At 37.9% G+C, this 27,818-nt stretch overlaps 1 protein-coding gene and 1 long non-coding RNA gene across 2 annotated transcripts; one reads left to right on the plus strand and one right to left on the minus strand.

Moving 5' to 3' along the window:
- Positions 1 to 1,297: 1,297 nt before the first annotated feature.
- Positions 1,298 to 17,298, minus strand: FOXN1 (forkhead box N1). Its single transcript, XM_026047746.1, has 8 exons — positions 17,176 to 17,298; positions 14,977 to 15,480; positions 12,883 to 12,990; positions 9,944 to 10,071; positions 8,777 to 8,873; positions 3,246 to 3,453; positions 2,167 to 2,694; positions 1,298 to 1,560 (listed from the first exon to the last, which is right to left on the minus strand). The coding sequence occupies exons 1-8, from the start codon at positions 17,296 to 17,298 to the stop codon at positions 1,298 to 1,300; spliced, it is 1,959 nt and encodes a 652-aa protein (XP_025903531.1).
- LOC112954560 lies at positions 3,397 to 5,028 on the plus strand. Its single transcript, XR_003250752.1, has 3 exons — positions 3,397 to 3,528; positions 4,085 to 4,201; positions 4,966 to 5,028. It is a non-coding gene; the product is annotated as an uncharacterized LOC112954560 (long non-coding RNA).
- Positions 17,299 to 27,818: the final 10,520 nt, after the last annotated feature.

The following is a 27,818-nucleotide window of genomic DNA, read 5'->3' on the forward strand; positions in this document are numbered from 1 at the left end:
AGAAGTTTTGTAACAGTAAACTTGGGCTAATGTCCAGAAAAGAATCATTAGAAAACATGTTCTGATATAAATTATAATTAGAATTTCTAAAGTGTTTTGTGTGTGCTTTTGGTTTTTTTTAACCTAGAACAGCTTGATAGCATTTCTTGCTTTGCATGTTCTGTTCTGTCTCATGCTTTAATGACCCCTTTGCTAAAGTTGTGTGTGCACATACTGCATAAAGGATTACAAAGTTATGTCACATGAATTCTTGCTAATTCTTCTATTTGTGTTCCCCTAATCTGATCCTGAAGGTGTCTTAAATCTGGACTAGTAGGCGTGGTTGAGAGGATAGGTTTGAGCTTAGGTTTGGCTTCCGTCCTGACTGGACTCACAGTCCGCACTGTATATTTTTATTCTTTTAACACAATCTTACCATTCCAGTGGGTCTGTACTTTAACTTCTCCTTCCTGCCATATTGTAATGTAAGCTGTCCGTCATAACTCAATCTTTAACCTGCTTAAATTCTTCTGAATTTTCACAGTATATGAATATAGATGTCATCCAAGGAAGCTTATTTTAATTTTTGTTTGTTTGTAGACTAGGTTCCCTATTGCATAATTTACTGCTCAGCTCATCTGGATAAATATAGGAATTGAGAATTATCAACCAAGTAAGAATTATACTTTTTTTTATTAAAAAAGGTTTAAAATTTCTTTTTAAACACAGTAACACTTTTAACTAAAGTTTATTTGTTGCTTTGTTTCAGTCTGCCAAAGAGCTAGTCCTCTATCTTCTAATACTTGCACAGTTTTCAGTGTATGTTCTTGTTCCTCAAAACCTAAAACTTGTTTCAAGGGGAGTATAAATGTTTGATATGTGGACATTTTGTAGTGGTCTGTAGCAGATGTTGTAGACATCATCAGGAAATAAGTTAGATTTTTTTGTTTGCCTTGACATCTATGTTCATTTGCAAGCAGCTTTCATAAAAAAAATCTGTCCATCAGTTGTTTTCTTCTTATAGCCATTTGTATCAGGAAGATGCAGAAGATGGATGGCTTGATTAAAACAGTGTTGACCAATATGGCCATTAACAAATGCTATCCTTAAGCAGTGTTTCCAAATTTTTAAATAACTGTTAGTATAAAGTTATTACAGTAAAGCTACATATCCTGCAGATGAGTTCTGGAAAAAAAAGTTTGTTCCTATTCAGTTGCACACAACTTTAGCATTGTAGCTAGTGTAGATCACAACAGGTAAATGTGTGTGATTAAGGCTGTGTCTGGACAAGATAGCTGCGATTAAGTTAGTGTGTTGTTCACATTAGTGCTATAGGTTTGGATCCAGAATTACTTAAGTAGGCAGGAGACACTGTATCCAATTCCATAAAGGCAGAGTAAAGAGTAGTGAGCTGCACATCAGGTAAGTTGCTGTGTGGAGTTCCATTTTGAATGCTAATGTTATTGCTGCTGTTATCCATTTGGCAATGAGAAGGGAAACATTGAGAAGATGGGGATGATGAAATGAGGACTAAAGGATCCATAGCTAGGCTGTCATCTTTCAGCTCCTCCCAAAGATTTCCTGTAAAAGATAAATTTTTAAAAAAAGGATCAATTAAACTTTATTCCGATAAGCTTTTTGAAATCCTCTTTTATAGGAGAAATACAAATAAAAAATTGTTTCACAAAATTACCGTGTCTCTTTGATTAATTTAAGGAAATTGCATCACTATATGAGTAAGCATTTAGGAGCACTTTATAAAATATTGCTCTTTAGTGCATGGATGATCTGAATCCCTTTGGAACTTGTGAAGATGCAAGTAGCATTCTCTTGAGCAGAGGAATGGAGTAAATAAGTTAAATTCAAACAAAAGCATTTCTCTTTGTTCCTTACACAATATTTTTTGATATGTATAGAATAATTGTCTACATAATCTTCAGTGGGAAAATATCTGAATAAAATATATTTGAAACACTGCTATGCATTTTTAGTAGAATAAGGTAATATTCTGTATCTTTCTAGGGAAGCTTTTTGAAGAAATAATGTCAAAATCCATGTTGTGCAAAATAATATAAGCTGGTATGCTGGCCTCCATAGCAGTGGCAAGGACAATTAGTTCAGAAAAGGATATTGAGATGTGATGTATTAAGTCTGAAACTACCAAATAGAAATAACTTGGATACCTACCTTGGAGATCAAAATCAGTCAAGGATGGATTAAGAGCATCAATATCATTGCTGAGATCGCCCTCTTGCATGAGTGTGTCCTGCATTGTCCTGGCTGTGGAGTGCTCTGTCAGCATCTTCACACTACAGGTGGGGGGAGTCTGGGCAGGCAATGGAGAATCCTGCGTGATGCTGGGTTGAGTTCTGAGTTCACTCTGAGCTTCCCCAGAAGGGAACAGCGTCTGAGGGTCAGGGGACTGTTGCATTAATGTAGTTGAGAGTTGAGGAAAACCTTGGGGTGATGTATAGCATGCGGTTTGTTGCCCTCCGAGCAAATTGGGTAAGGGGTTCTTGACGTGTAGAGCTCCTGTTGTATGGATAGCGTGCAAGGGCTGTGGTATACCAGAAGAGAGAGAAGACTCGCATAAAGAATGGGACTGGACTGCCATCTGCCTGGAAAGGGATGCACTTGCAACACCAGTTGGACTGCAGGACATGATTGAAGATCTCAGCTTTTCGCTTTTGTCGCCTATCAGTGTGTCAAGTTCTTCTACAAAAGAAGAAAAGACTCTATAACTTATTTCTAATGGAACCTTTGTAGTCAGGTCACAGCTAGAATTTTAGTGCTGTTTGGAAAATGCATTTTTATTTCCCATTCCACTCATTCTAATCACTTGGATAAGTAGTCCAAAAGCCTGAAGTGGATTTTTTGATTATTAGTGCCAAGTGAGTATTTAATAACTCTCCAATCAGTAAACAGGAGCATATGATTTCTCATTAGTTAATTTCAAAATTTATTCCTTAGTATTTATTTCAGTGTTGCTTTAATGAGGTATAAAGAGAAAATGTTTTCTTGATGAAGTGATAAAGTAGTGCTGCTTTAAGCTTTAGAACAAGCTATGGCATTGTGGCTGTTTAGAAGCACTCCAGCAAAATCGGGTCATATTTAATTCTGCTCTTTCATTTTGTCGGCATATCCGGGAGAACATCTCTGTCATTACCCTACATCATGTATAAATTCTCTTACGCTATTTGGTGCATAATGCAAGAAATGTTTTTAAGGCCCCTGTTGGAGAACTAATACACTAACATGTTACTGACCTGGCTTTGCCATACTCTTCCTTACAGCAACTGGATCTTTCCTCTTCCATTTCTGAAGCTCTTCCTGCATCTTATCGATTTTGGCTGGATTCAGAGCCCACAGGCAGCCTTTCCGAGAAGAATTGCCTGACTTGTTTTCAACTTTCTCAAAGCATTTGTTCAAAGATAAGTTGTGGCGTACAGAATTCTTCCAGCCATCAGGAGCTGTCTGGAAAAATAAATACACTCTAAGAATCAAACTTGAAGGAAGGAAGTGACCAAATATATACATCCATTTTGACTGGTGAGACTATAAGAAATGTTATTTAGATAATACTCTGTACAGTATGAATCTTTATCTTATAACGAGCTCATAAAAATGTTAGTCATGTTGTGTAGGAAGGGAAGAATCAGATAAAATAACTGATCTAAGCAAGAAGATTGGTCTTGCTAGAGAAGGGCTATGGATTTTTAAAAGGGAATTTGCAATTGCAAGAATTGAGTTTTAAAGAACTGTATGTGGGGACTGTGAACTAAAAGGGAATCTATCTTAAACTGCTTTGGAGCATGTAGAAAAAAATCAAACATGTAATTGAATGCTCCTTGGACTCGCATTAAGTGTCCAGGTTGACTTCAAAAGAATTTTAGGTTGATACTGTAGGTGTAACCTTATATGAGAGCCAATTATATAACCAAATAGTTTAATCACAAGTCCCTCACATCAGATACTGATTCTAGATCTGATCAGGTCATCTTTTTGTTTTGGATTTATTTTTAGCTCAGTAGTGGAAGCTCAAGGGTTCTTTAGACTGAGCAAGGCATATAAGCGTCATTAAAATGATTCCTCCATTTTTATTTAGGCAATCTCTGACTAATGAGGTAAACAAAATTCCCTCCTTGCCTTGAGGATAGTTTTGCATAAAACTACAAGAGTGGAAAGAGAAGAAAATCTAGTGTCAAAAACATCTCATTACTATGTAAGTGTAGCAATTTATTTCTGCAAAATGGGAATTTTGTCTTCACTATTTGCATATTCAAATATTTGTTTTCATTAGTTTCTGTAAGGATAAAGTTTGAGAAGTGGAGGCATTTCTTCTGACTTTAGTGCTTGAGCCTGGCCACTTTTGTCAACTGAATTACTAACTGATTTTTTAGTTTGATTTGCTGTGAAAGAATTATAAAAATGAGTATTGCTGAAAGGATACAGAAAGAAGTACCCAGCAGGATTGTTGTTCTCGTATATTAATGGGAAATGTAAGTGTGTTGGTCTGAAATACTGATCTTGAGAAAGTGGCTTTGTATCCTTTTATTCCACATAGATTTAGTAGTTATTTTATTTCCCTCATTTCTGCATACTTGGTCATGCAGCCAGAAGATACTGCCCTTTGTATTTAGGCTTTCTAAATTAGTGTCATTGGTATCAAGAGTTCCCTACAGTAGATTTGTGTGTCACTCCTTTCTTCTTTTGGTGGGCACTGTGCAATGCTATTTGCTGAGTAAATGCTCCTTTGATTCCTTTCCAATTCCATGTAATCATAAAGAAAAGGGAGAGGGGAAGATGAGTTGCTGTTATGTGATCATAGCAGGCATCAGCCTGTGAACCCCAGCATGAGATGAAACTCCTCTTTACAGTTGTTCTTTTTTTTCCTCTGCCATTATGAGATCAATTAGGGGGAGAAAAAAATGTAACTTTACTGGAGTCAGTCAAATGATATTCTTACCAAAATGTCTGCATTTGCAGAGATGAAAAGATACGTCAGGTGAGGAAAAATATTAGAGCTCATCAGACTACAAAGAATAATCTTCGGTACTAGTATGTATGATGCTTTTTAATCAATTTTGGATGCTTTTTCTTGTTTCCAAAAAATGCCCATTTGTGTGTCATAAGAATTAAAAGAAATTAAACAACTCCCTGAAAGGTGTGTAGAGTTGCCAGCGTGCCACTGATGATTCATATTCATGAATGTAAAATAGTTTTCATGTGAAAACTCTGTGGTTGATATAAATACTTTTTAAGTTGTGAAGCTTGTGTCCATTTTTGCTTTCATGTGATACAGCATAAATACTTGAATTACTTTGAAAGAAATTCTACTTTGACCAGTGTTCTGAAATCTGTTCCTACTTAGCTTTTTGAGAGACTCTGCTGTGGGATGAGGAGTTAACATTCCAGTTGAAGAATCTAAGTGTCAATTTCAATGCATACATTTTTCATTTAAAATATTAATTAGCTGTGGAAGTTAAATGCATAATATTAAAAAGAAAGTCTTTTCTTTTTTCCTTAATAGCACTGTTTTACCCTTTTGGTCCACCTGATGTCAGCATTTCCTTTTTTCTTTTTTTTCCCCTCCAGTCAATCATATAGGTGAGGCAACATTCAAGTTTAAAAATAATACCCAAAAAACCCTTCTTTTCTGCCATTAGGTTAATAAGAAAGGTAGTGAATCAGCTTTTCTGCTTGTAAATCGCTTTCTGTCAGTTCCAAAAATAAATAAAACTGTTAGCTGTTTTTCTTATGTTAAATACAGACTTGGCTGCTGGATGAGCTAACCTGAAAGAATATTCATATTTCTCACCCGGTGCATGAGCCTACATATACCTCTGTCTATCTAGACAGGTTAATTAATGTTTCTGCCAAGCACCAGAGAAGATGGGAGTGGCATGTGTTTCTCAGAGGTTTACAGAATGTGTGGGGGTGTAAGCTGTAAGATGGTTTTAGAAACCTTAAAGCAGAAAGTGCATAGATTTATTCAGGAAACTTTGCGCCAAGAGCGGAACAGGTTCTTACATCAAACTTGGTATTGCTGAGCTGAGGAAAAATAGTTGTTTACCTAGTGGAGCCCTGTCAGAACAGTCCAGCAATGTGTTTGTGTCGTAAGTACGACACTGGTGTTCTTTTATTTATTCTCTGTTAAGGAATAGAGCTCTGTCCACTCGAGCTGTTCTCGTACAGTTGGAATCTCACTGCTGTGGCTCTTTGCTGCTACTGTTGCATTCGGAGTAATGTGAAAAGTTTGTGTGGAACTGACAGTGCCAAAGTACTTGCTACCATAGGTTCCATCAGACCACAGACCTTTCTAACCTCTTGGACCACTGGCAATAACTCCAATTAACAAGATGAAAGCTTTCTGTTAGACACACTAATCACTACAAAGAAAAAAAAGGATGACAACAAAAAATATTATTGTACAGACTCATTGATCCTAACCGCCTCTTGAAGTTTAAAGAGTTCAGTGATCTTGCAAAACAAGGGTTCTCTTTAAATCTAGCTCTCAAGAGAAGGGAGAGGTACATCAAAGAGTAATTCAACTTTAGCTGCGTAGATGTTTTTTTTAGGACGTAGGAGTTGGATTGCTCTGTTTCAACTAGAAATGAGGTTGTTGCATCATAGAAACTAAATTTGCTGCGGCAGCGAATGCAAGTTAATTTGACTAGGCTTGTATCATCTAATTTCTCCCAGCAAGATTCTATGTATGCTTGTGCTCTGATTCTTTCCAATTTAAACTGCTTTCTTTCCTCCTGTTGTATCCTGCTGTTTAGTGAGTTCTGGTAGTAGCACCAAAATGGTCTTTGCTGATTTTTTATTATTATTTTATTCTCCAGCAGAAGGGAGTTTAGATGAAACTAATTTTGTCCAGTGATGATTCTGTGGGGTGTTCTGATGACCATTGATAGGGCCTGGTCCTCACAAACATTGTATTTGATTGTTTGTTTGTCTGTGCTCATTTTAAGCAAGTTTGGGATGTAGCTATTCAATTTCTTTTGTATATAAGTAAGCCAAATAAACATTTTGAGAGTTGTATTTTTGTAGTGTTCTGCAAAGTACCCTCTGCAATTGTTCTTTGCCTTTAATACATATGAAGTCAATAACCTCTCATCTTTAAATTTAAATTCTTTAAGAAAAATATGAGGATCTGCAAAAATCTTTTGACAAGGAAGGAGGAAAATTATATTGAGTACATTTTTACTACAGCTTTAAGGAACTCTTTTATGCCTAATGTGCATATGTGTGTATGCACAGAAGCATAAGAAGACATACCTATTAAAACATCTGTGCATGGAGAGTTGAGGGAAGGATGCATATTTGCTGAACATTGTGTTAAATACTTGTAATGGCAAGACCTGGCAGAGCTATCTTAAGAATTCTGTGCATGTTGACAGTAGCATTGTTTGGTTTGTAAGCTGCTAAATCAGCTGTGTTGTAAGACATAGAAGAAAGTAATTTTAGAGGGGTCTGGTGGAATAATGTGGGCAGTTATTCCTGTAAAAATAACTACTACTACTACCTTTCTGCTTGAACTACTACTACTACCTTTCTGCTTGAAGTTTATTGCACTATTTTTCTAGTAAATAGTAATCAGTTAGGAATGTGTTCCTTGGTAGATTACATAATCTATGCATTATGCAAAGAATAGTTCTGCAAAATATCAATTTCAAGATGTTGTGGCTGAATTTTTTTCATACCTCTCAAACTGTTTTCCTTTGCTTTATTAAAATATTTTATGTATCTAGTGGTATATGCATGGAAAGGACAGTTAATATTTCATCAGAGAGGAAATACAAGCCCTATAATCTGTGCTTGCTTTGAAAATGAGAAAAAACTATTATGTGCCCTTTTGTCCCCCATTTTAATGAATCCTCACATTTCTTCCATTGCGATAATCTTTATTCATTCTGACTACTGACATGATCAATTTTACTTGTTTTGCAGGCATCTTCAGTTAGTATCCCAATAACATGCAAAACTGTATCAGAATGTTTATTCTTAGACTGTAAAAAATATTTGATTTAGCTTTTAGTAGCTGCTTTGAGTCTATTTGAATTGCTGCATGTTTACTTGTGGTAGGGAATAGGATGGATTCATGTTGCTTTATTTTCAGTTTTGGGGTTTGTTCACAATTGTAGGTCATTTAATCTTACTGAGGTTTTGGAGGAATCAGCAGGAATGAAGCTTTATGTTGAGCAGCAAGCTACAATTGAATTATAGCTCTTCCTAAAATCAAACTGTAATCCCTTTGCTCTTGGATTGTATGCTGACTAATCTCTCCACTTGCATTTGGAATGCAAGAAACCATTTGCTCTTGTAGCATGTATTTAAATGTCAGTAAGATCTGCTGTAAACCATACACCCTTACCTTCACCAACATTACTGTGTAATTATGAGCTTAGTACCATTTATCACAGAGTATGTCTTTCTTTGTACAGTGCATGCAAGTGATGAAGTTGCTTAAGACTGATATTCCAGCTTCAGAACAGAGCAGAGAACCTTGAAACTTCCATGTGGGTTTGAAAGTGTTGTTCATGGCAGAGGAACCCATGAGACCAGTTCTGCCTGGATCTGAGAGTGAGGAATTCATGTGTTTAAAAACAAAATCCACTACCCTTTCTGTAAATTGGACTAGGATAAAACATGCCAATCCGTGAACATAGAGGTGTATGATGTATAATTGATGATAATCTGTTAAAAAAGGTTATACATTTTCATAGATTGAATCCCCCCCGCCATGGGAAGCATAGAGACTTTTTGTTTCTTCCCCTGTAGGTGCACAACTCACCTTAAAGTAAGGAAAGTGTTCTGTCATGAAATTGTAAATTTCACTGACTGGCAAACTTCCTGTCTTGCTGTTTTTGAGTGCCATGAAGATCAGAATGCTACAGGGACAGTAAAAATATATATATTTCAGCTTATTCTCCTTAACCTCTCAGAAGCAGGAAAACAGGAAAAATACAACATTTTTTACAATGCATGTAGTTACTCTGGATTTTACTCTTGTAGCATGAATAGTGATGAGCACAGAATCACAGAATGGTTGAGGTTGGAAAGGACTTCTAGAGATCTAGTCCAACCTTCCTGCTCAAGCAGGGACACCCAGAGCAGGTGGCAGAGAGTGGCATCCAGACGGGTTTGGAAGATCTCCAGAGAAGGAGACTTCACAACCTCCCTGGGCAGCCTGTGCCAGGGCTCTGGCACCCTCACAGTGAAGAAGTTTCTCCTCACATGGAGATGGAATTGCCTGGGTTTCAACTTGCACCCATTACCCCTGCTTAAAACTTATTCAGTTTCTAAAAATTAATATCCTTGTGGTGCACAACTTTTAGGGGTAGTTACAGTGAATATAGTCTGGCTTGATTTTTTTTATTTATTTTAAACTCAAAACCACAGATTTCAAATCCTGCCATGGTACATTTTTCAAAGGTTGTGTATAAGTGCTTAAACTGATAGAGATTACAAAGAATATCACACTGATAATGACATAAGATATAACAAAACTTGATTGCTAATTTACTTTGCTAAGCTTCCAGTGAGAGAGCTAGACCTATGTGGCAACTAGTGCAGCTGATATTTTCCACATGTTTTCTGGCATTAATAATTGGAAAATGAATCAGTTTTAATCTAGGTCTTGGAAAATATTACTAAACGTGAATATTTTTGTGCTGATAAAATGTGCAACACCTAAGACTTTTGTGTTAAAAATATGCATATTTTTTTTGTGGGAGTGATTGGGGAATATGCATATGTTTTTCAGCATTTAATTTCCCTTTGCCTCGGCCCCAGAGTCTGGAGCAACTTGTGATTCATACAAACAGGACAGAGCACACTGGGAACAAGACAAGTAAGAGTGAGCGTGTTATTGCAAATTATGCTGGAAATATGCCATGGGTAAACAGTGTATTTCCTGTAACATAACATGTAAAAAAAAAAAAAACCCACACTTTGTTACCTGTAGGAGTAGATGGGTTTGGGAAATAGAGGCTGCTGAGATTCTTGACTGCTTTGGGGAGCAATTCTCTGGTAAGGGTAGTGTGAAGAAGCAATGTAAGTCACAGGATAGCTGCCTCCTGAGGGATACTGCTGATGCAATAAGAGACATTATTGGATTAGCAACAAGCTTTCAAAAATAAATTTCCTTATTTAGACAGTATTAAACTTTTTAATTGTAAGGATATTGTCTTCTACCTACATTTAATACCTGTTATGTCATCGCAGATAAAAAGGTGGTCATTCCCTGCTCCCTCTTATTTATTTTTGGTAAGGCATGGGAGCACATGATAAAAAGTCAAGGTGTCTAAAGTGTGCTCTTAAAACAAGAGCATTAAAAGTAAAACAGTGGCAAAAGTATTAGCAGATGAATAGCATTAGGGTATATATTAAAGTAAATGTACATTAGAATAAGTAACTTTTTTCCATGAGACACGAGAGCAGTTTTCCTCAGAGGAAAATTGTCCTAAGTGTGTATTTTCGTACTGTCAGATGTCTTGTTGAAATTGAGACCTAAGCTGTGTAGGTTCCCTTCACAATCATTGTCAAGAAAGAAGATATCCAAGAGAAAGGTCAAAGCAAGAGTTATATTTAAGAGCTGTTCAATATCACTTCAGGGATCTTTTTTCCCCTACATTTCTATATCAGACACCTAGAGAGAATAGCCAAGGTACCTAAAATAAGATTTAGTTTTTATGCTGTCCTCACCCTACCTCTAGAGATAAGCAGCAGAATGCTAACATGGACTGAAACACTGAGCTAACTCGAGCAAGACCTGCTAAAGCAGTGACTGGACTATCATCTCCATGACAGAAATACATTGACAGAAAAACCATGCACAAGAGGAAAGAAAATACCTATAGATACCCTTGACTGTCACAGCTTCTGCAGGAAGTTCTCAGTTATGTCTTTTTAACACAATAGTTGATCATGTACTTTTCCAAATTTTAAGTTAAACCCTACTGGCAAGCCAGTTTCTAGAGCAAAGACATGCTGTCCCACTAAAGTAAGATACCATCAGTTGGCTTTCTGTGAGGCAGATCCCTCTGAACTTGGTGTGAGAGGGATTTCTGCCTCTTACAGATGAATCTTTCAAGATGCCAGGATTAGGGCATGGCCAAAATTAGGGGTCACATGATAGGCTATTAAAAATCTGCCTGCATGCTTTCCTTAATACTCAAAGGTTGCTGAGCCTTGCTCTGATGTTTTGCAGCTTGCCTCCAAAAGTTCTGTGTCATGAAGTTTTTATGGTTCCTCTGAAAGATTATGATGTAGCTTTCTAGAGTCAGGAAAAGTTTCTTGGTAACTGCTTTCTTTATCTCTTTGCTGCTTACCATCATTCTTATTTTTGGACCACTAGGCTCTGTTTCTTTTGGTCTTTACTCTCTTAATACCTATGAGTGGTTACCATATAACTGCAACATTTTGATAGTTTACTTATGGATAATTCTTAACGATTAGTTTCAGTTTTCAGAAATGCTGTTGTTGCTTGGATTTTACCCCAGTTGTTGTGATCTTTTTAACAAGGAATGTCCTGAAATGTAGAAAAACATACCAGATATACTAACTTCTTTGCTATGGTAAACGGGGCGAAAGAAAGGAGACATACAGAACTTGCCCTGTTCTGCCACGTTAAATGAAATACTGGGCAAAACAGCAGTTTTCAGAACAGCTATTAACTAGTTTTCATACACAGATCCATGCTGCCTTTTAGATTTGTTACCAGGGTAGAAAATTGGGCACTTCATATAATAATATTGAATGTATTGGGGTTGGTGCTCTTTTGGAAGGAAGGGATGCTAAGATGTCAGTGGTTGAGATATCACTGCCAGAAGTATGAGCTAAGTATTTTAAGAATTATTTCTCTTTTGTTTCATTACTGCTCTTGGAGGGAACAGAGGCTGGGGAACGGTCTGGCATGACCAGCTTGAGCTGGTTTTACTGTCGCACAGTTGGCATGAAAGGTGTCAGTCTTTTATGGTAGGTAGGTAAGTAAGGAAAAGTCTGCTGTTTCTTTCAGTTCAGCAAGAAGCTGTTGTTCTTATGACTCATTGTTTCTGTTGTGTCCAGCAAAGGGGAAGGTGAGACTATTTTATTATTGGGTTAAAATTAAAGAAACTGATTTCTCTCATCCAGGTAATGAGAAGTGAGCCATAGGTTGAACAACCTTCACTGCAGGCTAGAGAGCCCGTTCTCCTCTCTAAATTTTCAGTGAATCAAATTGCTTTGCTCCTTTCAAATTTTGAATGCATGAATTTAATATTGGAACTACTTCATGCCAAAGATGTTATTCCATTTCTTAGTCTGTATCACATGCTGCGTTCACTTCTTATCTGACTATTGCAGGTGGTTAGTATTTCTACCTCTTATGACTTTAGTTGCTTGTACCCATCACTTCTCTGAGCAATAGAACATGTTGCCCTACTTTTACTACAGGAGAATAAATAGGCACAAATATTGAAAAATCTACCAGAAGCCTGCTGCAATGCAAGGGATCTGTCACAGTGCCAGCCTGCAGGTGGATGACTCTCCCCTGGTGTACTGCTTGTTGCATCTTGCCAAGCAAGGTGTGTTTCAGCTCTAGCATTGTAGGCTTTTGAATATGGTTAATACCGATGTGTAGTAATAGTACTAATACCAAAACAGTGGTGGGGAAAGGTGCCTGCTTCAGAATGAATAAATAAGAATAAAATCAAAAGAATTAAGATAATGGGCTTTTCTGCAAAAACAGTGCCCAAACCTCACATCTATACCATGTCTGAGCTATACAGTGCTGTAGCATATTCATTATGTCTGTGCTACAATACCAGATTTATCTGTTTTTTTTATATTGGCATAATTTACCTATATAGTGGTATAGTGCAAGAAATACTTTTTTTTCTCTTTACATATGTCACTGACCTGATGGAAGGGATGTGAAGGGCAATACATCTGCTGCACTTGAGGCTGATAACAATACAGACCAGGCTGCCCCTCCAGTGGGGATGTCCTGAGCTTGATGTCTGAATCCTGCCAGAAAATATTCATGGAAGGTGTTATTAGAGAAAACATCTGAATTTTAAATAGAATAATTACCAGTTACTATGCTGATATTACTGCCTTGCTACATATAGCAAATGTCACATAAAATGGTTTTTACATTCTAGAGGTACAAGAAGCAATATTATTTCCTGCCTTTATATATTTCCTACTCTAAAACAGAAATAGCAGTTAAAATTCCATAAAAGGAACATTTCAGAAAATGTCAGTTTCTGTTTATTGTTTTTCTCCACTTACACAAATTGCATGATCCAGCTTTCATTCCTGAGTGTGCACATGTGTCTTTGTCTCTTTTCATATTCTTTGAATTTATCTTGCAGACTAAGTACCTCAAGCTGACAACATTAATCATTAGTTAGAGGGTAAGTGAGGACTATAATAAATGAGAAAGAGCTAGCAGAGAAAGTGATCTAGGTTGACTGCTGAATTTCTTTAAGATACAAAAAATATTGTAAGAAAATGTTTTTGTTTTTTGCAGCTGTACAAAACAAACATAGACAAGTTGATTAGTTCTTAACTTCTCACACATCCTCCCGGGTCTCTATCCTGGACTGCACATATGTTGCTGTCTTTTAGGGCAGTGCATCATATAGGTGTTCACACAAACTTTATCTGCTTTAGAAGAGCAATTTAAGCAACTTGCATCTTGAGCAAAAAGCTAGATCGAGGGAGCTGCTAAGGCACATTGTACTCTACAGTGTTATTGAGTTCCCCAGAGCTTGGGTGATTGGAGGTTCCTTTTCCCACTTAACATCCAGGGACAGAAACTTTGTTCTGAGAGCTGCTGCTGAGAGCATCCTTTGTTTCAAGAGGTCAAACAGTGTTTTATTCTTTTACTTTAAGTCTATAATGACCACCTTTTGTAATATAGATGAGTGTATATCAGGCTCATTTCAATATCCTAGCACCACACAAATGCAATATTCAGTATTAATAAATATCTGGTCCCTGATTTGGTGACCATAAGGTTAAAGTTTTCAGAAATGTTAACTTGTCTTGTGGACTGTAGTGAAGGCACTACAGTCCCTGCAGTGTGGAACCCACTTAAGAGCATTAAAGCCACACACTGACTGAACTAGCGGACACAATAACAAGTTTTTTAAGCTCATCTGGTGGGGAGGATAAGTTATTTATGGAAGAAATAAGATTTTGATAAATTACCTCAACTTGAACAAGTTCAGTCACCATCTCCTCCCAGATAGGTATGTCAGCATCTTCCCCCATCCCTGGTAAGCTGTCTTGTCTTGACCCACTTAAGATTTTTTTTTTTCCCCCACTCTTTCCTTTAGTGACCCTTTATTTACTTGTTATCTCTTAGGGGTCTAAAGCTAGTGGTTAGGGCCCTTTTGAGCAGATGTTGTCATTGTTTTTACCTAAGCTAGATTCTGAAGATAGGCTTTACATGTTGGATCACAGCAGAGATCCCTTGTGGAGATGCCGAAAGGTAATTTACTTTGCTTTTCAGGGATCTCCTTGCTGCTCTAGTTAGACTGCTTCCAATATCTGGAGGCAGTCTTCCATTTAATCTTTCATTTCATTGTGAATAGTACTTATGTCTTAGTCTCCTCTTAGTTTGTGGCCAGAAAAATGCAGGTTAGCTAAGGCAGTTGTAATAAGTCTGTGTGTTCTCAGGTATGTGTTTTATTGTGCTCTAAATGTACTTTTTCATGAAATTTTGTGCTTGAGAATATTAGTTGATGACAATTACTAAGATTAAAACCTGTTGTTAGGAGGAATTTGGATATCTAAGGTCTATTTATTATGTTTAACAAAATCATTCATCCTTGTACATCTTTCTGCTGACTGGCTTTCAGTAGGAAAGTAGAGTAGAAAATTCCAACAAATATAGATGTCTATCCTGAGCTGTAGCCTGCAGCAAAGTGTTCAAGTAGTCATGTTAAGAGATTAAAAAAACAGACAGTTTTCACTTGAAAACAGGAGAAAAAAAATACTGACCATGACTTGTGAACTGTGATCTTGACTTGTAGTGTTGTACTGGAGGTTGTTGCACCATGTTTGTTCTGTGGAGATGTTTGGAATGTGTGTAGGAAATGACTCTGACTCATCAGTGCCTGTAGATTCAGGCAGCCCCTCAAACCCATCGATATTTCTAGCAGTTTTGAAGGGTGGACCTTCTGCTTGGAGGGCTTGATGTGCTTCCTGGAAGACATCTTCGCTGATCTGCCTCTTGTAAGGATGAAAGGGGTTTCTGCTGCTCTTGAGAAACCTGTCGTAATTTCCTATAGTGCTTTCCTCGTAGCTGTACCTTCTGAATTTTTCAGTGCTGAAAGTGGCCTTAAATTTGTTCTTGCCACAGTGAATGCCTTGGCTTGTAGGGTATCTCCCGTGAATATGGTCGTGGACTGGAGAAGCAGGGCGGGGGCTGTGAGAAGACTCTGAACTCTTCCTTTCTGTCCTGTCATCTGAGTTGTATGATTGGCAATTATAGCTGTGGTTCTCCTGCAATGAATTATTGGCACTTACTTAAGATTAGAATGAACAAATATTTTTCCAGTCAATTTTTAAAAAAATAAATATTACACAATTACCAGGCTTGAGCACCTTTGCTTTGGTATATTCTAAAAGATGTAAAGAATTCTGTGACCTGGGATACAGGACTAATCAAAAGTATATTATTAAAATAATTCAGAAGACTGAAATATCTTAATTTGTCTAGCTATCCAGGCCAAAAAAAGAGTCTTTTGACATTGACAACTATTGACTTTTTGGTTTAACAGTTTCAGGAAAAGCCGATGTATATGAACTGCTGAAAACTTAATTCAAGGGAATATGGTGAGTTCAAGCCTTATCAAATACAAATTCAAATCTAATAAGCCTGATCCTGCTCTCTGTTACAAGTTGTCAGATACATTGCCCTTTGCATCCCTTCCTTTCATTACAGTGCCACACTCTTTCATGCAGACATTTTAACCTTCTTCCTGTCTTCACTATGTATATATAGAAAGAAAATCCCCCTCAAATGATTGACTCCACCCACTCCAAACAAACAAAACCATCAAGCTACTAAAGGGCCCTTTAATTTAGTGAAGAAAATCTTAATGAGAATGAACGTCTGGATCCTGACTGAATGTGTCTGATCCTTTCTGAACGCAAAATATGCGTATTTTCCCTAATGTCAGGGATGAATAACAGCTCGGATCTCTTTTGAGAAGACTTGCATAAGTCAAAAGCAGGTTATTGTGTTCAGTGCAAGGGGAAAATAATGTTCTCTGATAGGCCCCATTTCATAATCTAGTCCGACTTCTGTCTTTCTCACCTACACCCTCTAAATTCACATTGTGTCTTACAATATTCTAAGAGAACAGGTGGAAAGTGAATGAATCTCTCCCTGAAGGACCCAGCTCTCAAGAAGTCCCAAAGGGAAGTTAACATAAAGGCAGGGGTTTCTCCAGAATGGAACTTGGCTGTACACCAAGGTCTTCCCTGTACACCGAGGTCTGTGTGTAAATAATCATTTTTTTTCCCTATTTTCTAACTGCCTGTCTAATTTGCTGTAGGTCAAAGGTATTAACTTAGGTACTTTGTTCTATCATAGATACATACAAAAAAAAATCTGACTCAGCTGTATTTTGGTTTTACAAACTTGTCTAGTTTGCAACTTCCTAATTCTTGTCATCTTGTTCTTTTCTATAGTACTCGTATGTGTCTGCTATCTTTTTCTTAAATTATAGCTTAAAAAATCCTCTGCTTACTTGTGTAAAGCTGTATGAATGGCAGTGCTGTCAGTTCTCCACCTGAAATTTTCATAATAAAAGTACAACATTGGTTATTTTGCTGTTTAGAAAAAAACAAAACTAGATCAGGTGGCTTATGTAAACATATAGTAGGGCAGCAAAAGAACCACATTTGTAGTTGTACTTTTTGGGGGGAATATATAAGCACCAGAACCTTGTTAGGTTGTCTGGTTTGTTTTTAATCACTGGGGGGGGAAAAAGGTTCTATCTGTCTTTTTCTAATTAGTAGGACTTGCATGGATAGCTTAATGTTACCCCAGAAAAAGGAATAGTTTCTACACTTTAAAACCAACACTTGAAATGTTTACTTCATTGCCAGTTAAGCCTGCTGAGATTTAGTAGAGAAGCTGCTAAACATTCTATCTGAGGAAAAAGAGCAGAACTGACCCATCTTACTCACAGTTTGCTGCACTGGGGATACGGAATCCCCCTGTGGCTTCATGAGCTCATCTTGTTGGTCCCGTTCCAGAGGGTCAGAAGAGGAAAACTTAATATTAGATTGATCTTGTAGTAGTGAAACCATTATCAATTCCACGCCAGATAGAAATCCTGTTATAATGAAATTAGATCACAATAAGTATCTTCTAAAATCAAAATTGTGAAAGAAACCATCTTATCTGCAGATAATTAGATAAAGCTAAATATCCAGTTCACTGATAACTCATCCTGCAGAATTTACAGTACATAAACATATACATTTTAAGTTGTATCTCTTCTCAAGTTCTCAATCTCTTTGGACATAAGAGACATATCTGATGGTGTTTCATGTTAAGAAGAACAAATTTTATCTGTTAGTATTTTGGTTTTTCTACCCTTTTTTTCCAATCCTTGTTCCCTGTGTGTTACCTTGCAGCAAAACTACAAAGGAACAAGTCATGCATCCCCCCCACCATATCATGTATATAATGCTGCAGCAGGTGTGTACCTATGTGAAGATGCCTTATTTGCGTAGTTTGGACTCCAGCTATACAAATTAGGGGGAGGGGAAACTTTTCTTGAAGAGCTAATTTGCAAGCTCTTTGCCACGTGTTCAAATGGCTGTTAGGTAAATAACTAAGGGTTTTATTAGGGTTGGCTAACAAAGATATATTACTTAAAAATGTGGAAAACTTTTTTTTCTTCCTTTATAGTTCAAAGAGAGATCTGTACTTATGATGAGTAAGGCTGCACTGCCTAAGGGGATAAAGCACAATTGGGCTTGGAAATAGAGTACGAGACCTCTAGTATATCAGGAAAAAACAATGTTAGCTTAAGTTCACAAATGTTTTCGTCGCGGGCTCATCTCCTAGCAGTTTAGCAGAGCTCGATGAGGAGATATCCTTCTAACTGCTGCTCACCTTGAAAGGAGCAGGTGCAAAATAGTGGCAACCTGGAAATACCCATATATGTATATTTATAAATATTCTGTTCTCTGCCTGCTTCTTCATGTAATTTTCCCACTTAAGATTAGAGAAAGCTATATCTGACAAATGGTCACAGATAAAAGAAAGACCTTCAGTTCAAGGAAATCAATGAGAATAAGAAAATGGGCAAGTCACACTCTGAGGACTGTAATGATGTCTGTCACTTTTCTGTTCCCATTAGGTTTAATGTTAGGATCTGTGGAAGAACAGGATGAAGAGATGTTGTCGAAAGGGTTAATTCAATGGATCAGAAAAGGTTTGGCTCTCTTATGAAAGGCTCTCTCTTTCTGAAAATGAGGTGAATGTGTATTGGTTATTTGGCAAGTTAATACAATGTGGACTGGGAAAGCCAAAGGATTTTTGTCCCTCCCCTCTGTTCCATTTGGGAGAAAAAAAAAAAAATCTAGGATTCCAGTGCTGTTTTCAGTTTCCACCTTTAACCAGCAGCAATTTCTTACTCTGAAAGCTGTTTGTGACTTGACTTTCACCAGTATGTGTTACAGAAGACTATGCATGCAGATGAGTAGAAGAGTCTTTTTATCATTCTTTAAATTTGGTTTTTGTTTTCAGTTGTGCATATAAAAGTCCAACTTTACTTTCTGAAATAACGTATAGCAAGCCTGAAAACTCTGCAGTGTCAATTTAGTTTTTAGAAATGAAAAATCCAACCACTCACTGACAAGTTCCCTTTAAGAGGAGAAAAATGTAGCTCAGTGGAGGTTGTCAATAATTAGGTTTACAATAAATCATTTACGATACAGTCATACAACAGTTCTGGGAGTGGGAGGGCTTAGGAAATTGCATGGTTGCCTAGACATAGAACTTGTTAAAGAAAACAATGATGCTTTGATTTGGGAAAAGGTATCTGATTATTCTAGATGTAGCTGGAACCATTTCTCCACAGCCCATGTCATTTTTACTTTCGTAAATGTTGCATGACAATCCTGGGCTCCTATGATAAGATAAATATCCTTTTAAAAAAGGAAACAGTGGGAAAGGGTAACCTCAGCCGAGTGTTTGGACAGCAAGGTAGCAGCAGCTGATCTATTAGCTCTGCATGACTGGAGGCTGTGGCTCCAATCCATAGTTTAAACAATCCTTGGTTTTGTATTTTTTCTGGACATTGGTAGGCATTTTGCCCGTGATGCACTTCAGCAGAGCCGTCCGAGCAATCGAGCTGCTCCGAGTGCTGTGTGTTACTGTAAATGCCCTTTCCAGCCCTTGGGGCTGAGATCGGTTTTCATGAGAGGAAGGTGTGTTTGGATGTTCCCCAATTCGTAATTCATTCTGCATGCGTGCCTTAGGGAGCTTGCTGATCCGTGCTTGACATACTGGCTTTTGTGATCTCTTCCTCTCATCTCTGCCCCCTCCCCAAAGCAGTAAATCATCTTTTACCTCTCCAAATCACACTGATGGTTTCCAGTGCAGGAAAGAAGTAACTATTTGGGACTTTTTCCCCTTAGTCTATTAGGTGAGAGGAATCAGAGAAGAAAAAAAAAAAAGGGGGTTTCAGAATTCTACTTTTTGATTGATCATATTCAAGGTATTGCAGAAGTGACCAAAATTTTGTGACTAAAACTTGCCTTGTAAAAAGGGAGCTTTGTAATTTATATGGGAAGCATTGAGGGCAGGGGAAGACTTTTTTTAGTAGCTTATTGTAAGTGCAAGCCCCTCTTCCGGAGTTTATTCCTAACAAATGGACTCTGAAGGTTGGATTGGATTATGGTGCGTGATAGTGTTTTACTGTTACTGCTTTGATCTGTAACATTCTTGTCACTAAGGTTGGCTTTAGTTTTAGAAACTGTTTTAGGAGCAGCTTTTCAAACTACACAGCCCTGAACTGTGGTTTGGACAATTTGTTATTGCTTTCTTTTTATAGCATGTATTAGAACAGGCTGGACACTTGAATAGCCTTTACAAAGTTCTAAGGATTTTATTTTCTTGTCTTCTGATTTTTGTATTCCTTCGTGTGCCTTTGATTAATCAATCTATGCTTTTTTTGTTTGTTTTGTTTTGTTCTTTTGTTCGGAAGTTTTGGGTGGAATTCTATCCTGCCTAACTAGTGGTTGCAGCCACCTTGGTTGTCCCTTGAAATTGTTTTTTGCATCTTCAGTGGTGGTATGTGGAGAACAACCTTAATTCATCAGGGCTGGAACACTCACAGTAGGAGATAGAGGGGAAGAAAGTTTGCAGCAATGACATCCTTTGTGTTGTGCTCAATGGGATGTGTTTGCCAGCCCTGCAATAGTAACTCATGGGGAGGAAGCAGGGCTTGACTACGGCTTGACTGCAGCTTATCTGATGTTACATTTCTCCTATGACTTAAGTCCCATGGGATAGTTGTTCCTAGAGGTGATACAGGTGATCTGAGTGTTATGACATTGGATGACTTGACTTAAATGTAGGTGGTTTGTTTTCTGAACTCCATGCAAGTGTAGTCTGATTGAGTAGATCTGGTGGAATATTTTCTTAAAAATATGTATCCGAGTCTTGTGTGAACTGACTAGTAACTGTAAACAGTAAGTTGTCTACAAGGTTGCTTCAGGGTTTAAGATTATCTGTAATGTCACTTATTTTCGTTAGATATCTGAGAGAAAGTAAATAATCCAGTGATATCCACATGTAGTAGTAAATGAGGATTATGTGAGAACACTGGAGGCAACAATTATGGAAGGGATTTGAAACATGGTGGCATTATGTCTTGTCTTTTATTCTCTATTTGTCATCATATAATATCAAAAGATGTGGATCTAGCAATTCTGAGAGTTTTAAGTGACAGACAGCACAGTGGTCTGTAATATCCTAGGCCATTAAGAATATTTTGGGTCATCTCCACCAAAGTACTGAGTTCACATAACAGAAGGGTGCCATTTTTGATGAGATCATGCCTAAATTATTATTTCTTTCCCTCATTAAGAGCTGCCTGTGGGTAAGGCTGAACAACAAGCGATTACTCGGTACTATGTAGAAACCTAGTGTAATCCCCACACATCCACGTATGCTCTCAATCATAAGAGTGGCCAGAAGCTTTAAAACACCTAGATGGTTCCCTGTATGTGGACAGAAAGTGTTCTGTAGCAGGTGTCTAATTTGCTGTAGGAATTCTTTTCCTACAACTATCTGTATAACACTGTCTAGAAAAATGCCTTTGTTCTAAATCTATCGTACAGGAAAAGAAAAAAAAGAAGTAGAGGCCATCCTCTTGCATGGCTAATCACAGAGAATTAAAACACATAGGCACTCTGTTACTGTCACTGTGGTTCTCAGTCCTAATTCTTATGCTTGCCTCAGAATTTAACTTTTCTTTTTTGTATATATTTATTGTGCCTGTGCTACCTCTGACACCAGCTGTGGGTAAGGAGGGGCTTGCCTGTCCCTGCAGCAGACTTTGTTATTTACTAAATCTATCCTCTTTCCCTCCCTACATTGCCTCTTTCCTGGGCTGAAGCTTAATCATTCCTCATGCTGAAGCTGTTCCAGATCTTTGATTAAACTTGTAGCCCTTCCTTGAACAACTTGTAGTTCTGCTATTAGCTTTCTGAAATGGGGAGGACCAAAACTATGCGTGGTGTTCATGATGTAGGCACAGCATGGTACTTACACAGCAGGTGCATGTGGTTCTCCGAATGCACATGAATTCACCCCAAATCCAGAAAAGCCAACCATGTGCTTCTCCTTAGCTGCATTGCCTATCCTGTATAGTTTGAGTATGTATTTATGTCTTACATTAAACTATTAATTTACTCAGAAATAGAAAGCAAACAAAAATGCAGGCTGTGACATGAATGGGCTCCGCAGGTGCGTGGTCCTCTGGCAGTGACTGCCACGTGGCACCTGCTGGAGCAACCCTGGGGCTGCTCCATGCTCAGCACCAGCCAGGCAACTTGGGAAGCTTTTTAGGGATCAAACCCACTATTTCATAGCTAGCTGTTATTACTACTTTAATAACTTCCTAGTGCTATAACGTTTATTCTTCAGCAATTATAAGCTTGGCAGAGGTTGAAAAGATCCATTTTCCTGACTCTTTTTTTTGTCATTGTAGCTTTAAATCTCACTGATGTAGATTTAAAAGCAATTATTCCACATGTTTGTCTTTTATTTTGAAAAACAGAAGGCATCAGAAAAAGGACCTGTGGAATATTTTTCCAGAAGGAGGGAAATTCATCATAAAGCAGAAATCAAGCCTAGGAAACCTTAGCAAGGCAGCTGAATCATCTTCTAGTTTGGACTTGGTTCCCTTCACACTTCTCTTCATATAAACACTAATAAATCTTTCTAGCTACACCAGTTAATCTAATAAGAAATGTTAGCTCTCTCCATGAGCTTTGCAACTCTGGTATTTTCAAAACCCTACCCTTTGCATGCTCTATTTTCTGGATGAATGATTATACTGTTTCCTGAATGAGCAGTATAAAATTTCATTGTTTTATCCTAGACGTGCAAGCATAAAGTTGAACTCAATTTCCAACAGTTAAAGTAGTTGACATGATACAGAAACTGTGATTTATTTATTTATTTTCATGAATAGCCAACTTGGTTGGCAGGTTAAACCACCCCAAGAGATAGCGGCTTAGCATGTTCACAGGCTGCTCATGGAAAGACTGCAAGTGAACTTCCTCTGCAAAGTTTGAGACTGCAGTGGGTCTGGGAGTGGCAACATATAGATGCAAGAGGTCCAAGAGTCCTCAGTACAATCTTGTGATTTATTCAAATATATATATATAATGTAGAGAGCAAAAATAAAGCAGGTATAGCCAGAAAATTAGACTGAAGATAGAGATACCTTCTTTGTCTCAAATCCCTGAACTGCAGATTGCTGGAGGATGTACTGGTAAACTATTCCCGTGCTCTTCCTTCTCCAGTATCCCTCATAGTCTCTCCATCTGCATGTGTCTCTTCCATCCTCTCTATCCTGTTTCCATCATCTTTTTTTTTTCACCTTATAGTCCCTTTCTCCCTCAGTTTGATATTTTGTTGTCTCCTAATATTTACTGAAGCACACTCTCTTCTTCCTCTTCCTGCGGTGCAAGGCCATGTCACTTCATTGGCTTTCATCACCTTATTAGTTCTTTCCATCTATTACAACGTCTAGTAACATTGTCTTTCCACCTCTTACGATGTCCTCTGCCTTGTCTAGTTTAATTTCTGGTTTTCAAAGTGGTCTATGGACTGTCCTACAATATATTCTCTAAGATGTCTTCTCTAGTGTTTGCCATTAAATTTTAATAGGCAAATGTTGGTTTAAAAAAAAATCTGAAAGTTGGGATTGGTTAATAGCCTAAAAAAAGAGAACTTCTGGATTGTATCATAAATAATGTGGGTCACAAATTGTTGACTGTTTTCTACATAACATGCAACACACTGTGACCTTGTAGTTTCTTGCTGCTTATATTCTAGTGTCATAGCATCATAAGATGCTCCTGTGAATTACCCCTTGATAGCTTAAGGGCTGCATGAAACATGGGGTCCTCCCTCAATGCCCTTTGGGAACACCATGCAGGGGGAACGCGAGGGACCCAGGGCATCGATCCTGCCGCGCTCTCCTAATTTTCTTTATGTTCCTTTTCTCTCCCCATGAGTCATGCTCATCTCCCTGTGACTTGAGAGTTCATCTTGGGATCTCAGGCCATCTTTCTGCCTTTATGAGAAGGTGTGTATGATGATCCACCCTAATGGTTTCTGTTGCTGGCTGTGGCAGCATGTTTTATGATGGGTGTGGTACATTCCCATTTTCTCTGTTGTGCAGGTACAGTGCTCACCTTGCGCCCCACCCGTGGCCACTCCCACCCTCCCACTGGGAATCGCCCACAGTAAGCTCTGTAATTACCTTTATTTGATCTGAGGAATGGATTTGGGAATCTTATTTGCACAGTCGTAAGCTGAGTATGTTAAAACAAGAAAACAACAAAGTTTGACTGATTCACTGAGCAGTGATGTGTTAAGCAGGGAAGAGCAGCAAATAGAGATAATCAAGTTCAGAGGCTGCTAAACTGTATTTTTGCTGGTTTAGCTCTGGAAAAAAAAAAAAAGCCTGGTTCTAATGCATGTATACAAGGATGAATTTCACCTGTTGCCAACTGTTTTGAGTTCTTAATATCAATAGGCAAAGCTGGTGCAATTTTTGTTGAAACAGCTATATTAGTTTTAAATAGTTAAATTGAAACAGTGCAAACTACAGCTTGTCCTCGTTTTACATGTCTAGTCTGGGCTATTTAGTCTAGTTTGCACTTGCCCCTCAAACTCTCAATGCAGAAAAGAAATGTTATACAGTCAGAGGTAATGCAATACTAGGTCAAGCATTTAGTCTCTGGGGAAAATTTGAAAAGAAAAGAGAAAAAAAGACTCAAGCTTCTATTTTGGCTTCTTAAGATCAAAGGTCTTTGAGCATCCACCTAGTAAATAATGCAGCTAGCTCATAGAAGCACAGCTGATTTGGAGTGATGTATTCTGCTGACACCTCTTCCCAGGCATGCATGAAAACAGGGTTACATATAAAGTAGTAAAGATGGAGGAACAGGTATTGGAGAAGAGTATTTATCCCTTTGAAGGGAACCCCCCTCTCTTGTCATAGATGTCTCTGCCCACAGAGCTTAATTTTGTTTTTAAATATGCACTAGTCAATACTGGCTAGCAAGTTCAGGTACATCAGACAGGTATATTGGTCCTTTCTCTGGAAAAAATCATTGCAGAAAGAAAGCATGCCGGTACTTCTGTTACTGTTCTTTTTTTGGTCAGTAGAGACAGTTTAAATGTTAGAAACAGTATCTGTGGTGCTTTCAGCATGCTGATGGGAACAAAAGAGTAGGAAAAAACCTTCTCCTCCTTTAACATGGCAATAAAAAAGCCTTTCATAGAGATAAGAAACATATATTTGCAGTCTCTCTTCCCTTCTAAAGAATAGAAAGAGCAGACATATCTTCTCACAGTCAATATGGCATTTGTTAAGGAAATCATGCTCAAAAAATAAACTTTTTAAGAAATCACAAAAGGTGGATGAGGGAGATGGGAATGGTAGTTTCTTTAGGCTACCAGAAAAAGTCTTTTTCCAGAGGTTCATCAGACAGTTTTAAGGGAATGAAATATCCACTGAAATCCTGGATTCTTGCCAGCAGATAAGATCTTTGCATGGATAAGTAATTGATTAAAAGATAGGAAGTGGAAGGTAAATCTCTTTAATAGGGAAGTCACTGATAGTGAGTGATCTTTAGGGATTGGTGCTGAGACTTCGTGTTGCTTAATGTATTCACAAACAACCTATAAAAAGAAGTGATTGGTACCATCAAAGATGAAGATTGAGAAACAGCAGAAAAACCTTATGAAATTCAATGATGGAATATTTAACATTATCTATAAAACTAAAGAGATGCACAAAAACAGTTTCTAAGACCACTCATAACTTGAAGGGGCATTTAGCTGATGGTTAAACCAGGGGAATGAGATGAGTAATGATAGTTTCACGAAATTAATCTTGATCATCATCAGCTCATTGCGAGTAACAGTGACAAAAGCAAGTCATGTGCTGTGAATTAATAAGGGAGGGGAAAATAAAACAAACAAAAAAAATGAAAAAGCCCACACCAGAATAAAGAGAAAAGCATTTTGCCACAGAATTAAAACCCATGGCGTGCTGCCATTTGAACTGTGTGCCGTTCTGGTCCTCCTCATATCAAAGGGCAGATAATTGAGCTGGAAAGGTTGAGGAAAGGGCTGCAAGTCTGATCAAAGGTCTCAAATAACTTCCTTATGAGGAATGACTAATTTGGCTTTGGCCTGGAAAAAAAGATGACTGGTGGTGGTGAAAAATTAGATCTATTAGATCACAGATGGTATGGAGGGTAACCAGGGGTTGAAGGCAGTTGTCTGCCAGTTCAACAGCTGCAGCTTGTCAAATGAGCCTAGTAAAAGGGAGGTTCAAAACTAGCTAGGTTTTTTTACAAACTCTGCAGTGTGATAGGTGATGTAATTCCAAAGAGATGCAACTACCCGCAGAAGCAAGTCATGTAGTTTAATATCTTCTGCGGAGTTGGAGAGAAGGGGATAAGAATAAATTTGAGGGTGAAGAAACGTGAAGCCAAATGCCTGATATTTCCCCACTGCTGCCTCAAGTTGCAGAGTTTGTCCATTAGCTCCCTAGCTTCAAGTTGAAAACTGACTTTTGTAATTTAAAGCATCCCCTTTGGAGTTTCAGAAGCGGTAATGATCAGACAAGTAAATTGCTGAATAAATAAGGTACAGTTTGGAGATTAAAGAGCTTTAGGGAAACTATGCCCTGACAATTGTGCGAAACAGATGAGGTACAAACCCTAATGCTTTAGGAGGGAATACCTGCTGAGGACAATGTGAGATGCAAGTGTTTTGAAATTAGGGACACTAAAAGAAGGGAAGGGACAAAAGAAATAGCAAGCCTAATATGAGGAATGAAACAAGAAATCATGCACGAAGGCGTTCAACTTATTGGGCAAAATCATGTCTTTTTTTTGTGCCTGTAAGCCTTGCAAAAATCTCCTGTCTTTTGCTAATATAAGAAGAAAGGAAGTTCCTGGGGTGGTGGGAATTTAAAAAGGAATTAAAACTGAGGGAACAAGCACTGTTAAAAGCATTCCCATTTACAGATGGCAGATACGGTATCAGTCTTGAGTCTGCCAAAACAATAAGCGTTGCCATATGTTGATAGACTAAATTGTACCAAAGTTCATTCACCCAATTAACCTCCTCTCAGCTTCACTGCAGAGTGACCAATAATTGTTCTTTCCCTTCACCCTCACCACTTTCCTAGTACTTGCACTTCTGCTACACCCACCTGTTTTCCCAATCCCTAATTTATTCCTAGAGTCTATTTCTATTCCATACACTCTGCTTCCTTATTGCTAAAAGCAGAAGCAGTAAACTCAGAAGCAGCCAACTCAGCAGTTTGATGTTAATATTTTCTAATTCTTTGTCTAATGCCTTTTAAAGTTTTCAGCAAAATTCTTCAGCCTCTGTGAAACCTGTTTTCTCTAAAGCAAGAGCCAAGCAAAGCTGCAGTTCTTTCCCCAGTTCTGTTTAGTCCTGGCTATTGAATAAGACATTGTTGAAGTCAGCACGACTTACATGCTTGATGAGCAAGGTACCTTATTTTACTAAAATTCTACATCTGGAATAAACTTTGTCTGGTCCATCTCGCTCTTGAAAGGCAAAGTGCTTTAGATTCATTTTTTTTTGCTTGGCTGTTACCTGAATAAATGCAACGGCAATGCTGAGCAACTAGTGGTTTCTATACTCAGCAAAAGACACTGAAAATAAACTGCACAAATTTCTAACATGCCTCCATGATATAAATTCTTCAGGGCTTCATTCTCAAGGTATGCTATCAATGTTTCCAATAAATGGAGCCCGTTGTAGTAGCTTTTTCCATGCTTAAATATTTCAACCTTCTTATGAATGTCTAAAGCAGAGGCGCTCCTTCAAGAGTTGTGTGCTCATACTGTCACATCTACTTTCCAATATTCCCTGGAAATTCCAAATTTGATCAGTTTGAATTCTGCCCATCAACTGAGTTGTCCCCTTCAGGCTAAATGTGTCTATTTTGTTGATAACTGAGATGACATCTTTGTTTTCTGTCCCAAATTAGTTAATTAAAAATTCTTATAGAGTAGATTTT

The sequence above is a fragment of the Nothoprocta perdicaria genome, unplaced genomic scaffold (assembly GCF_003342845.1).
Source record: "Nothoprocta perdicaria isolate Ctin4 unplaced genomic scaffold, notPer1 scaffold_50, whole genome shotgun sequence".
NCBI classification, from domain to species: Eukaryota; Metazoa; Chordata; class Aves; order Tinamiformes; family Tinamidae; genus Nothoprocta; species Nothoprocta perdicaria.